Here is a 15,134-nt window from a genome sequence, read left to right as displayed (position 1 = left end):
GTTGATGCCCTAGAATGCGGGTGGCCGGACATGGGCGGCCAAATCGTTCAGGCGCGGCAATCCCCTGTGCAACGCTGCGTCCCTAAGGCGTGTTGGTTCGAATCCAGGTTAGTCCTGATTATATTTCTTGGTTTGTCGCACCATATTCTAGATTGTGGGTTTCACCAAAGTGGCATGAAGAGCCAAATTTTTACTCCTACGCTTTCATGCTTTCCAATTCCCCACAAGTCTTTTAAGAACTACCAACTGTAACATTTTATTAGCAAATACATCTCACGCTATCTTTCATTTGCTGAAGCAGTCAATTTCATTACACGAGTTTTGCTGGAACACAAACACGCAACATATTTTCTATTTCCAGCGAAATATATTATGAACTTGAAGACGTGATCGGTTTTTGTTATCAAAGAATTTGACATGGGTGAGGGGTTGGGGGGGGGGGGGGGGCTTGTGGTTAAAGTGTTAGCCCCTCACACTGAAGGCCCTGAGCGCCGTTGCTCAAACGCTACGACTGTGATAAGTCTATGTTAAGGTATGGAAGTTACGATCACCTTAGCGCTAAGATCGCTTTGTACAACGGCAACCTGGTTCGATTCCAGCATTTTGTCGAATATATGACGACACTCTCAGAAGACACGGAGGTTGAATAAAATATGACAATGATATTCTTTGTTAGATTCGGGGCATATCAATATCATAACATTATGGTTTCAAACTTTAAACGTCCCGATCTGTTTATCCAGGTTTAACTGGGTTATTCTCTCGATCATACGTTTAACAATTTTTTCAGAATACTTCTGCAACGTGGCGTCTGTTGCTCGGAAGGAACCCCACTCCTTTGGTGGTACAATACGGTAGTGGTGCAGAAGGCACCGAGAATGCTGACATACGCAGTCGTTGTGTCCTTTCCGAAATCTTTCAACAGAGTGTATTCCGGCGATCTCAACACCTGTTGGTCTGATGATCAATTTTGATCTATCGTAAACATTGTTGATTCTTAAATGACTTGTGTACAACAGGTAGGTGAGATTGAGTCTTCTTGCTTCTTGCTTCAGAGTGAAATTCCCCGTATGAGGTTGAAGGTTCAAAGGGAAAAAGGTATTTCGGACAAGCAGACAAGAACACGATGGTCGACCTTTCAAGTTGTCAACGATCATGTCTGAAGTATTGGCATACACCTTTGGTATGTAGACTTCATCCGTGTCTCCAGTCAGTATAAAATCGGAGACGTGCAAGTTTCTGTACATACACTCTTGAATGACAGCAAGTTGTGCAAAATAATGAATCTCAGATCGGTTTACAGGTACATCCCATGGCAAGATTTCTAAAACTCCCAAATTACGATAATGTTTTAAAACATTCATAGCAGATTCGTGTATACTGTAATTGTAAACAATGAAATGTTCAACACCGAACATGAGGCTGATTTCAAGTGTCTGTATAAGCTGTAATGTGTCGCTGAAATTTGAATGAAGTGCTGAGAAACATCTTGTAAGCTGTCTTTTCTTCTTCAAAGGGTAGATAACTCTCAGCATGTTGTAAGCCTTTGTAGTATTATATCCACTTATCCTTACTGCTGTTGGCCGTCCGTCTTTGGGAAACCCACACTTGATAAATCCAGAATGGTATCTGAAAAATAAAACAACAGTAAAATAGGGAACAGAAGGATTGACCATTCGAATGACCTTGACCTCAAATGAAGGCCTCTGAAAACCTTACCTTACTATGTCCACTGCTCGGTAGAATTCAATATAACAACAAAAATATTGCATATGCTCCTCGCTTTTATCACTGCCATCTACCATATGCACTTTTAAAAAAAGTTAATTTTAATAATGTTATTTTTTAAGTTGCTTTTTACATGGTTGCCACGACCCGTGAAGATCCGGGGTAGAATAGGTCCTCAGCAACCCATGCTAGCCCTAAAAGGTGACTATGCTTGTCGTAAGAGGCGACTAACGGGATCGGTTGGTCAGGCTCGATTTTTTTACAGACCGCCGTCATATAGCTAGAATATTACTGAGTGTGGCGTTAAACAACAAACAAACAAACAAACCAACATGGTTTCCACAGTTCACTACTTTACAAAGAGGTGACAACTGGACCAAAACTTAGTGAAGTGAACTTTATACCCATACATACTAGTATTTTCTTTGTACTTGGACATCGAGTGGTCATAATACTACAGAGATATAATATTTCCATCATTAGAAAGCAAATAACATACCCACCACATGTTAAGACCAGAAGTGTAGATCCCTCACAACGTATTCCCAAACTCTACTCCACCCTGAGGATGGCAAGTTTCTTTGACCTACAGTAATAAATTCTCGAGCAGTGAGCAGTGAGCAGTGATCCATGAGCTGCCTCATCGATACGTCAAAGCAAAATGACCACGGCCATAAAGTGGATATAAATTATATCCCTAACATGTAAAATCGAGTTTGCAGTGGCACAATTTCCGATCGTATCGTTCCTTGACTTGATTTACACATTTGGGTTGACGTCATGGTGATGTAGTGATGCTTAAAACATACAGTGTCCTGTGTCCTGGGCACAGTAATACAAAGATAGAAATACAGCACTACTTTGTGCACACACATCTTGAATATATATAGAAAAAAACATGTATATAAAAAATCATAACTAAAAACACACATGGACTATTTTCGAATACATGCTTGTATAAATCTTCTCTATTGGTTTGGGTATTTTCACATATGCTGAAGTTTATTAATGCCATTGAACAAATAAAAATGTCACTTCTCCCTTTTGCACTTTTCCAGTATTGCCAAAGCATTGTTGAAGACATGAACATGCTGGACATAAGATAGTCAATAGCACTTTGATTACCATGAAGTTGCAGTAGTTGTTACTAAAACCAAACCAAATGTTTACGAAAGTTTCAAAACTTCCATCTGAAGTTTAGAATCTTAATTTCTACAGCCATGTCATTTCTAACAGCTGTGTTTAAACTGTGTTTTCTTTATTTTTGTTGAAAAGGTCATTTCCTCATTGATAAAATACCGTGTATCCCGCCTGAGAGGGAAATAAATCTCTGGGCGGGAGAATAAATCGCTCACACCCCGCAACGAATGAAAGTACTGCGCGCTGTTTACGAGTCAATAAAAGTCAACAGACACAGCACAAGTTAACCTCTTCTTAAAAAATAATTTCTCTAAATTTTCAATTTGTTGTAGTAGTTGTGTGCAGGACTCTGGAACCGCTCCTAGCTTCTGATTGGTCGGTGGGGTCACGTGACCTCTGATGACGTCACTTCCGGTTTCCGTTTCCGGTGACGTGCCCACCTCCAAGTGGGCGGCACACCCATTTCCGGGGAGGAGGGGGGAACCCAAAGAAGCGCTCGTAAAAGGTGAACAAGATCGACATTGAAAGCAGCGCGTCTAAAATCTTTTTGTTCTTGTTCTAAACATAGAAAAGGCGGTGGTGGTGGTGGAGGGAGGTGGCGGTGGGTCAGTGGGTGAGTAAGTTTAGAATTCATCCAACACCTTTAGAATTCCACTTATAGTGCATATATATGTCTTTTTTGTTAAAAATTATTCATATTTCATTACAAATATTTACTAAACCGGGTTCGATGTTTCAATAGAGAATTTTGAAAGTCCAGTAATCGTGTTCCGCTGCTGTATTTGGTCACATAAAGATTTGCAATTAATCAACGATGGAGAACTTGTCGACTTACATTATGTTATATGGCAATTGCCTTTGAACAATAAATTACATTGAAATGTTTCAAAGATCATATCAACCAAACAACTGATTAATTTCGAAATATTCAAAATATTCTTTGTCCCTCTGTTCCTAACTTACATTCTCATTGTGCATAATTGAAATTGTTACATTTAAAGACGCGTTGTCTTTATTTGTGCATGCTGTGACCACGACACCCTACATGCCATACAAGTCAAAGTAAAACCTACCTGTATCCCCACTTAGGCTCTGACACATACTGCAATATTCCCCTGTACGTGACCGGAGAAGCTTGTCCAGAACCATTGAAGTACGTGCATACAAATGATGGCAGTTCCCTCGCATCCTGGATATGTCTAACCAATGCTATTACCCTGATAATAGGGACATCAATGTCGTCGTATATTGCCGAATACACATACGTGTTGAGAGTGTTTCCAACTCTCTGGAATCCCGTCTGAGATTCAGAATTGCTTCTATCTAAGTTTCGCCTTTTGGTCCGGCTTATGTGTTGGATCTGCGAATGGTGATGTGCATCGGTATCTTGTGTAAATCCATGAGCTGACGTCATCATTGACAGGCTTTGCGCTAACTCCCGATCATGTACAGATTGTTGAGCGTAATTAAACAAGACAAACACTGACAGAAAGCTGGTAATTAACAACGCTGCTAGGAGCAACCTCATATCCACTGTCTTCTTCCCACGGCGCATTGTGAACCACAAGCCTGTGTCAGTTCGCTGAAGTAAGATGTACCCAATGTTGGCCAAGATAGGTAAATACCTTAATGATATTGAAACAGTCTTCCAAACTAAACACTTGCATGATCACAGAGACACTATTTGAGTAGTCGTTGATATCGATGTTCAACTTCATTGGACAAAGAATAATAGCCCACAGCAGTTCAACATCGAACTGGAAATTGTGCACGCTGCATATGCCCTACAACTACATGTGACAATTATACATGTACACTGCTTTTAACTTTAGGCAGATAGATATAGTTTAATGAAGGTACAAATGTGGCGTGTGGTAAATGTTAAAGCGTTGCTCGTCTTGCCTAACAGGGTCAATACAGACAGGATCACTGAACATGCTGATGTAGGGGTGTGTGTGTGCGTGTGTGCGTGTGTGCGTGTATGCGTGTGTGTGTGTGTGTGTGTGTGTGTGTGTGTGTGTGTGTGTGTGTGTGTGTGTGTGTGTGTGTGTGTGTGTGTGTGTGTGTGTGTCTGTCTGTCTGTCTGTCTGTCTGTGTCTGTCTGTGTGTGTGTGTGGGGGTGGGGGTGGTTGTGTGTGTGTGTGTGTGTGTCTGTGTGTGTGGGGTGGGGGGTGGGGGTGGTTGTGTGTGTGTATCTGTGTCTGTCTGTGTGGGTGTGTGTGCGTGCGTGCGTGTGTGTGTGTGTGTGTGTGTGTGGTTGTGGGTGGGTGGGTGTGTGGGTAGATAAAAACAGCAATAGAGGCGGGTGGAGGGTGGTGGAGGGGTGGTGTGTGTGTGTGTGTGTGTGTCTGTGTGGGTGTGTGGGTGTGGGTGTGTGCGTGTGTGTGTGGTTGTGGGTGGGTGGGTGTGAGTGGGTGTGGGTGTGAGTGGGTGTGGGTAGATAAAAACAGCAATAGAGGCGGGTGGAGGGTGGTTGAGGGGTGAGTCGCCAACATTTATCACAACTATAGAGGTGGGGAACAGAGGGGGAATGAACAATATCAGTTCTGTGGTTTGAAATTAATGTAAGGAGATGTTTTGGTAGTGACGACTGGGAGCACAGCTTCTTTCCCCACAGACATGAGTATTTGCAATAAGCAGTCAATTTATGGGAGAATTACTTCCTTTGTTGGTCTCCTCCCATTAGTAAGACAGCCCAGTTGTGAGACACCTTAAAACAGCAATGTCATACCTGGTTGCACATGTTAATCAGGTAATTAACCCCTATCATGAAAATGGACTTGTCTTATTATGGACAAAAGAAATCACTCAAGATGCTTGATACCCTCTTTTACTTTATTTCATTCAACATTTGAAATCCATTGTTTTAACATATTCGCCACTTAAAGTTGAAACAGATGCATATAGTCTGATTGATTATGTTTAACCTTTTTTGTTAGCAATGTAGAACACGAACATGCTCATTAATATTGCAGCCAATATTAGGAGTGAGTGAGTATGGTTTTACGCAGCTGTTAGCAATATTCCAGCAATATCACGGCGGGGGACAGCAGAAATGGGCTTCACACATTGTACCCATGTCGGGAATTCAAAACTAGGCGGAAGAACGTTTGTTAGTGTTGAATCTGTGAATTCAAAGTATGATGTGTAAATATATTGTCTGTGTTGTCTTCCTTGACATAACTGGAAAACAACCTTTTGGTTGTCACAAGGCCTTCATATGACGATAGTGTTCGGAAGTTTTGAAAGGTTTGCTGTGTAAAAAAAGGCTAGTTTTCTTATATCTGTTTTCAAATGACGGAGACTCTCTACTTTTTATCTATTACGATAGTGTTGTGGACAACGACCACCCCATTAATAATAACTATTGCACACAAGTTCTACTGCATATGAAAAATGTCAAAAGATAACGATGATTATATTTTATTGTTCGCTAAAATCGATGTGAGTACAATTCCACTGTCGTCTGTGAATATGGATGGTTTTGTCTTCCTTGATTCGTTGTATCCGAGCGTGAATGGTTTATTATCACCACTACCAGCAACGACCCTTCTGTACTTTCGTAGGTTAGAAACTCCATCTGTATCATTGCTGATATGTTGATACACTACATGAGGCCATTTGTCACATCCCCATCATCATCCCTTAGAGTCATTACACCAACAAACCCGCCACAAGAAGCAAGCACATCCCATCACCACCCAACACACGCCCGCCCGCCCCAAATTTCACACCCACCCTAACTGCAACGTCCCAAAAACCACACACATTCAACATGACACCCACATCCAACCTAACACCCACGCCCACCCCAACATACGCCCGAGCCCACCCCAACATACGCCCGAGCCCACCCAGTTCAGTACTACTGCCGTTTTTAGCCCATACTTATACCCAATTTCACCTTCACCACCACCATCATAACAGGGACATCTGTCAAGACCATCACCCCCCACACACTTCTAATACCATCCGTGAAGATCCGGGGTAGAATAGGTCTCCAGCAACCCATGCTTTCCATATAAGGCGACTATGCTTGTCGTAAGAGGCTACTAACGGGATCGAGTGGTCAGGCTCGCTGACTTGGTTGATGCAAATCATCGTATCCCAATTGCGTGGCCCGATGCTTATGATGTCAATCACTGGATTGTCTCTCTCCACACTCGATTATTTACAGAGCGCCGTCATATATAGCTGGAATATTGCTTTATGTGGCGTTGAAAAACAAACAAACAAACACAATCTAACATCATCATGTCTCACTACATACCGGGGGCCCGGTGGCCCGGTCGTCTAAAGCGCAGCAATTCGCTGTGCAGAGTTGCGTCCCTTGGGCACGCCAGAAACCTATGAATATGGGTTTGAATCCTGGTTCGCCCCGATTATGTTTCTGGGTTTGTCAGCACCATACCCGTGCTCGTGGGTTTCACCGAAGTGGTAAACGTTTGAGACCTGCACCATTTCGGGCTTTCCTCCCACATTAAGCTGACACGCCGTGATATAACTGGAATACTGGTAAAAACACATCTCACTCACTTACTCACAAAATACCATAGCAACAGGCCAAACCGGCGTCTTGGCCTAATCCAACCACCTGCTACACATTTGTTATATTTATCATATACTAGATATGGACAGGAACAATTTAATGATCCTAACAATTAGAAACAACATCCACTGATATCTATTTCAAATTTAAAAGAAAATTAAAGCAACAACATACATGTGTAAAAGACACAAGATTCCTACAAATAAAACATAACATGAATCTGAAATTAAAAAAATTATAAACATATGAATAACACTAAACACGTGTTTAAACACACAAGAATACATGAATCATGAATTTTATGAAACTAATATGAATATTATGCTCTAGACTAAAACGTGTTCCCACATTCGCGGAATAGTAATGAAATATCCTTCATGACGTTTGACAATGACTCTTGTCAACGCCATCCGTTTGATGTAGCAAAACACATAAATTTTGAATAATTATGTTATGATGTAACAATGGTCACGTTTTACCACAGGACACTATACACTACACAACTTATGATGTAAAAACTGTCCCTTTTTACAACAGGACACAAAACGCTACAAAACGTATGATGTAAAACAAGTCACGTCTTACCCCAGGACACTTTACACTACAAGACAATGTTTAACAGAAACATGGGGTATGGGATGAAAGAATATCTCGGAGTAATATTGTAATGATGTACAAATCTAGATTCCCTAAAATTAAAAACAAGAAAAAAAGAAAAAGGTATGGTGTAAAGTTCATGTGCTACCATAGAACGCTATCCGTACCAACGGATTATACCAAGTTGCCAGATATATTAAATTCTAAAACCTTTTTTTATAAACGTGAAGACATCCGTGTTTTATGTTTCATGGTGTGTATATCCTGATGGCATTATTAAAACTGAAAAATATATCCGTTTGACCACTGAAAAATATTCTGTACTGTCATTTAGGGAATAAACATGTATTGTCAGATTTGCTAGTGTCACTGACTATTCGAAATACAATGACATACACGTTCTCTACTGAGGTTCTCGGTCTGACATGATTTGTTGACTTTCGTTCTTTCTGTTTTGTTCTGATCTTGATTTCGTACAGTCCTCTCGGTCCGACCCGCACAGAGCTTTTGAAAATATATAACGTCAAAGCCAGAGAAAACACAGTTTCGATTATCAGACGGAACGAATTCCTCTGCACGTAAAAGGTAAAATAGCTGTTAAATTAAATGAATGAATCACTATGCATAGACTCGTTAGTCCAGCCAAAATGTAACTCCAGAATTCCAGCCCAGTTCGGCAAGGGTGGAAACTGAATTTTTATACTCCCTTGCCTCGGGAAGATGATGATGTATATTTCCAGTTACAACTGTGCTCATACATAATCAGTACAATTACTTGCATGTCATGTCCTATATCATGCATTTCACAATGTGACTTACTAACATAGTAAAATAATCTTTCCCAATACTACTCAACTAAAACATGAATCCAACTGAAGCCTAGAATGAAGTGAGGCTAAAACTAAACTAAACATTGGATTTTATCTTGTATTTTGTACATCCTGTAAATATTTGTAAATAAGAAAACTTTATTTCCGACTGAGGATAGGCAGTCAGGTAACTGCTCGCTGCTATATTAAGCAGCGTTCGTACACTACCAGTACCAAATGAAAGAAAATTAATTACGATGTACCAATTAAAGCGCTACTGAACAGGTCACTGCTAAATATGACCGCTCGCAGTCACCCGACTGTCGATTATAACCCTGATTGTAACAACGAGATGAAAACTCAATGATGATGTTTATAGCTGAGAAAATGGACACACACTATATATACTGTTGGCGATCCCTACCAGTCAGACAACGTGACCTGATATTCTACATGGTATATGAACAACTGATGTCTTAATACTTCATGTAACACTATCCAGTATGGCCAGAACCTGTGTAGAGGTGGGCTTATTGTGTTCATCAGAAGAAAGGTTACTGACCCCCCTAAAAGGTTTGAGTGTCATTTCATGACCAGGTGATGGTCATAAATCGGACAATTGTTGACCAAGAGTTTCCAGTGTATTGTACCACGAACTTGTTTTGACCCCCCTTAAAGGTTTGAGTGTCATTTCATGACCAGGTGATGGTCATAAATCGGACAATTGTTGACCAAGAGTTTCCAGTTTATTGTACCGCGAACTTGTTTTGACCCCCCTAAAGATTTGAGGGTGACATCCATCAGCTTAGAAACTCCTATATAAACTGCACTGTCAGTGAAGTCGGAGAGAGAGGCAGAGAAGGGCGCTGTACACTGACCAGGACCAGACCGACAGAGCAGTCCAGAAGAACGGCATAAGAACACAAGCCAACGGTCAACAGCTAACAGTCAAGTCATCGCTCAGAAGGCCAGCACACTGGGACGAGCTCTACACTTGGTCACGCCCGAAACAGCCCATAGCCTCTCTCACAGTCTCTGCCACGCCCTTGTTAAGTGTTCGTAGTACCAGCATATAAAAGAGTCCTTGTTATTAAAAAACCTGCTGAAACCGAAGACCGTTTTGCCTGTTGTGCTACATATAGAGCACGTTGGGGTTCTTCTTTGGTGCCGTGACCCGGATCCCTCTCAAAACAAAGGAACAGCCTGGGACAAGTGAAGACTGATGCTCAGACCAACTCGGGTAATTAGCTCAGATTTCTTTTGTTTCTTTTTTCGTTATGGCTGGCCAGGAATTGGGAGAATTTTTGACAGGGATAGCAGGACAAATAACAGGACAGTTAGCTAATCTCTCAAGAACTTTAGGAGCACCGGGAATAGCGCAGGTTATAAAAAAACTTTTGATGGGGAACCTACAAAATTTAAGGAATGGCTGAAAAGTATAGAAAAATATGCGGTATTAACAAATGCAGATCAAGAAAGAATAAAACTGGTGGCCTATCAGTCAAGTTCAGGGGCAGTTAGTGATGTTATCCATAGGTATCCACAAGACCATGATCAAGCAACAAGGCAGATTGTAACCTAGTCGTAGGTGCTCAAGGCATCGCTAATTTATTCTGTTCATTTGAAAGGGATCCAGCCATGTGTTAAGCGTTGGCAAAGACTGCGTAATGTTTGGTCTAGATAAAGTAAAACTAGTTGTGGAAGTGATCAAACGCGTACAGAGGTATGCTTAAGTTTATACCGGATTATTAGGGAAGTTATTGGCAGCATATAAGAAACTGAAAGTCGATTTTGTTAAATCGACTAAACAAATTATATGGATGAGGGAAGCCTTAAAACGGGAGAACAAGGTTCATATCAAGAACAGAATAGGGAAACTGTGAACACAACAGTAAATTCATTAATGCTAAGACATACACGTGGCCCAGGTCCGGTCAAAAGTATGCTAATATAGTTAGGGATTGTAAAAACATAAAGGATCCAGTTATGAGGATCAGTTCTTGATCGCGGGTTACGTCAAGGGTGTACTGACATAATAACGGTGATGATCAGTATTTGGTCGTGGGTAGCGACAAGAGCATACTGACATGATTAAAGAGATTGCCTAAACAGTCAGAACCTATGGGACGAACTATGGGGCACACAGGGGAACACATAACAGAGGTTTAAACACTGAACACTCCTTCTCATGATGACACTGATTGGGAGGAGGAGGAGGGGGACAACATTCCGTATAAATTAAGCTGGGAGCCCGAGCAGTGGTAGCTGGTACAGTTAAGATAGGAAAGCAAGTCATCCGAAACTTACAGAAAGCATGACAAACAAGTAGAGTCCCATAGTTCAGTTGTGGAAAGTGAAGTTGCGGATAGCGACAGGTTCAGTTGTGGAAAGTGAAGTTGCGGATAGCGACAAGGAAACATGTGGATAGAATCCACTGATAGGGCCTCTACTGAAAACGCACATTCCAACAAAAGTATAAAGGTGAAACAGTTGCTCCAGGCAACGGTTGGTTTATTATAGTTTTATATGGTTTGGGAGTAGAACCAGTGTATATGATTAATTACTCTTATGTTTCAGAGAGAACATGTTTCCTCTGGGTTTACTCTTCCTCATGGGGTGAGCACAGGGTTCGATTATGTACGAAAACATTGTATTTAAAAATCTGAATGATATTACCACGAATAGGTCTAAATGGCTGGTAACCTTCGTTATTGATTTAGACCGATATAATCATTTTAGTGGGAAGTGTAGGTATAATATTGATCAAGTCGCAATGATGGTAGACAGTTCTTGAGTCGCTACCACTCCGATAAATCAACAGGCATCTTAAGCATGTATATCAAATTAGACGAAGAAATTACAAGACTGAATACAACTTTAAATAGCCTAACAGACAATTTTTTAGAATACGGTAGGTTGCACACACGACCCAAGCGTTCGCTATTGCCGTTTGTCGGTAGCGCCTTGAGTTTCTTATTTGGCACTGTGTCTGACGCTGACCTAAGTGCTGTGAAGCAAAATATACGTAGGCTTGCAGAGAATCAAGCAGGTATGGCACATATCATTCAAGAAGGGCTCTCTATTATTAATACGACAAGACTTCAAGTATCGGAGAATCGACATGCCATTAATGAAGTCATTAACGATCTGGATATAGTGGGACAAGAAATTGCTAATGTTTCCAGTACATTGAGCAATCAAATAGCGAAGTTAGAATGGGCAACAAAGACCCATTTGCAAGTGAAATTAGTAATTGAAAATATTCGAAGCATGGTACAAACCTTTTTGTCATATTTAGAACACCCCCAGTTGCAAATGAATATGTTGGCTTTGGGTCATTTGTCACCCAGCACAATAACAGCAAGTCAGTTGTTGGTTCTATTAAATGACATAAAAACCCACCTACCTATTAGATTCCGATTAGCGAATAATCCAGTAGACAATTTATGGCGCTTCTATAAGACTTCTAAAAGACTTTACTGTGTACCATCGTCCTATTTGATGATAAAATATTAGTAATCACGACAGTTCCACTTTAAGATGTTAATGGTGAATTTGGAATATACCAGGCTCATTATATGCCGGTACCACTAGTCATGAATCATATAAATACAGGATCAAACAGTATAAATAATATGGTAGCAAAATATCGGTTGGAAACAGAGGTAATCACAGTCAATGCACAACGTACAAAATATGCATTACTGTAACCCTAAGAAGTCCAGATATGTACAAAACCCCTTACGGGCTATTGTCATATCAAGAGCCCGATCTACCCAATCAATCTTAGCCAGTTATGTGTAATTGCTCTGTTTATGAAAGATGAGACAAAGGTCCGACAGACATGTCTAACCGAAGTCCAACCAAATGCTATATTGCCTAGGGCAGAATATCTTACTGCGGGACGTTGGGTATTGACAACCAATAAAAGGTTGGATCTTGTAGTGGTATGTGATACAGATAACAAGTTTTCATACACCAATGTGGTCTTACCTCCGTTGGCAATAGTTAAACTGAACGCATCATGTTCAGCATCTAATGATCATTTGATCTTACTCCCTTATTATCATAATGAAAGCCAGTACGAGTTGGAAGATAATTTTCTGAAGTTAGTTCATACCCCGAATGTTTCCAACATGTTGCTCTGGAAACCTTTCTTGAAAACTGCTATAAAACTGAACTTGACTAGGTTACCTGATAAACTCAAGAGTATCGAGAATATACCCATGAATCATCTTATTGATCAGCTTAATGATTTACAGGCCATGGTACCAGATGAGGAGACATCAGATTGGAAATATTTCTTGGGAATAACCTTAACTGTAGTGGGAATTCTTGTGGGGATTTTCTTGTATGTAAGATTTATTAGACCCTGGCTAGCCAAGCGAGGAATGAGTAAGAGGAATGTCTTGGCTACAACCGAGTTTGAGATTGCGCCAGTTGACACTGGGAGCGCAGGTCGCGCCTACAGATTAAACCTACCCTCTGCGCCACTCTTGACACAAAGGGACTCCGATCCAGCAGAAGAAGTTCGACCAACTCCCGCCATACGGAGCATCTACCCGACGCTGGATGCGGGTACCCGAGGGCATCATGAGTTCGACTAACCAACGTTGACAGGAGTACGGACAACAGAGAACTACATGAACTGTTGTCGTCGCATACGATCAGAACACCATACTACAGAACTTTACAAGTTGACTGTGAAAAAGAAATATACACAACGCATGAAAGACGATTTAACATGGTGCAGCTGTTTGCACTTCGGTTCTTGATGTGCGAGGATGAACTGTACCCTGTTTCAGAATGTGTTTTATTTTGTGAATTTATATATGTATGCATATTAACTATATTCTAATTAACAACGGCTTGTTGTGGCTTGTACGTACATTTGAGGTATTCGTATTAACTATATGCTAATGATGTGCTAATGAAATTGACAACGGATTGTTGTGGATTGTACATATATTTTGAGGTATTCATGTATCTACGGATTGTCATAATTATTTTAAGAAATTTTATGCTGAAAATTTCTCAATAAGAAAAGGGCGAATGTAACACTATCCAGTATGGCCAGAGGCTGTGTAGAGGTGGGCTTATTGTGTTCATCAGAAGAAAGGTTACTGACCCCCCTAAAAGGTTTGAGTGTCATTTCATGACCAGGTGATGGTCATAAATCGGACAATTGTTGACCAAGCGTTTCCAGTGTATTGTACCACGAACTTGTTTTGACCCCCCTTAAAGGTTTGAGTGTCATTTCATGACCAGGTGATGGTCATAAATCGGACAATTGTTGACCAAGAGTTTCCAGTTTATTGTACCACAAACTTGTTTTGAACCCCCTAAAGATTTGAGGGTGACATCCATCAGCTTAGAAACTCCTATATAAACCGCACTGCCAGTGAAGACGGAGAGAGAGGCAGCGAAAGGCGCTGTACACTGACCAGGACCAGACCGACAGAGCAGTCCAGAAGAACGGCATAAGAACACGAGCCAACGGTCAACAGCTAACAGTCAAGTCATCGCTCAGAAGCAAGCACACTGGGATGAGCTCTAGTCACACTTGGTCACGCCCGAAACAGCCCATAGCCTCTCTCACAGTCTCTGCCACGCCCTTGTTAAGTGTTCGAAGTACCAGCATATAAAAGAGTCCTTGTTATAAAAATCCCTGCTGAAACCGAAGACCGTTTTTGTCTGTTGTGCTACATTCATCACATTTATTGAAACAGTCCCTTACATATATTCTCGCCGCGAATAGCTGCAAAATTGCTGATGCGGCGTTAAGCAATATTCCCTCACTCACCTTACATATATTCCTTAGATCCAAGCTTCACTCCTCTCTGTCTTGCCTCAAATCCCGGACAGCCACCGAATACTACCCACTTTAAACCTAAACTAACAAGCAAAGCATACAATACCAACATATAAAATGTCAAAATCTATATTAAACGGTGTATCAGATGAAACTATAGTTTGATATAACATTTTAGTTTCAAGAAAACGCTGCCAAAATATACTTTGTTAATTTGATCAGAGACCACAAAACAAAATTATTTTGAGGTCTCTGATTTGATCGCTCAAGTACGTAATAAATCAAAAGTGCAAAACGATCTCCAATCGGTATAATTTGAAATGGGTGTACAACATCACAATAATCAAACTGAGATTATCACCAACACGTTTTTGAGTGATCATTTTGATTTCGTCTCTTCGCTATATAAGTGCAATAATCTTGGACACGACGTTAAACCCCATTTCACCTCACCTCACCCCATCTCTTCAATGTGATGATATTGTGTATGAAGACACTT

At 40.8% G+C, this 15,134-nt stretch overlaps 1 protein-coding gene and 1 pseudogene across 1 annotated transcript; one reads left to right on the top strand and one right to left on the bottom strand.

The window, feature by feature from the left end:
• Positions 1-710: 710 nt before the first annotated feature.
• Positions 711-4,408, bottom strand: LOC139471588 (uncharacterized). The gene is made up of 2 exons (XM_071253965.1): positions 3,942-4,408; positions 711-1,629 (listed from the first exon to the last, which is right to left on the bottom strand). Exons 1-2 carry the CDS (start codon positions 4,394-4,396, stop codon positions 711-713), a joined length of 1,374 nt encoding a protein of 457 aa, XP_071110066.1. The 5' UTR covers positions 4,397-4,408.
• A 6,999-nt stretch (positions 4,409-11,407) lies between these two features.
• Positions 11,408-13,430, top strand: LOC139471704 (uncharacterized; annotated as a pseudogene).
• The last annotated feature ends 1,704 nt before the right edge of the window (positions 13,431-15,134 follow it).

This window comes from Haliotis cracherodii, unplaced genomic scaffold, assembly GCF_022045235.1.
Source record: "Haliotis cracherodii isolate W230 unplaced genomic scaffold, xgHalCrac1.p SCAF_23, whole genome shotgun sequence".
NCBI classification, from domain to species: Eukaryota; Metazoa; Mollusca; class Gastropoda; order Lepetellida; family Haliotidae; genus Haliotis; species Haliotis cracherodii.
The sequence above is the reverse complement of the archived record's forward strand: the minus strand, read 5'-3'. Positions and strand labels throughout refer to the sequence as shown.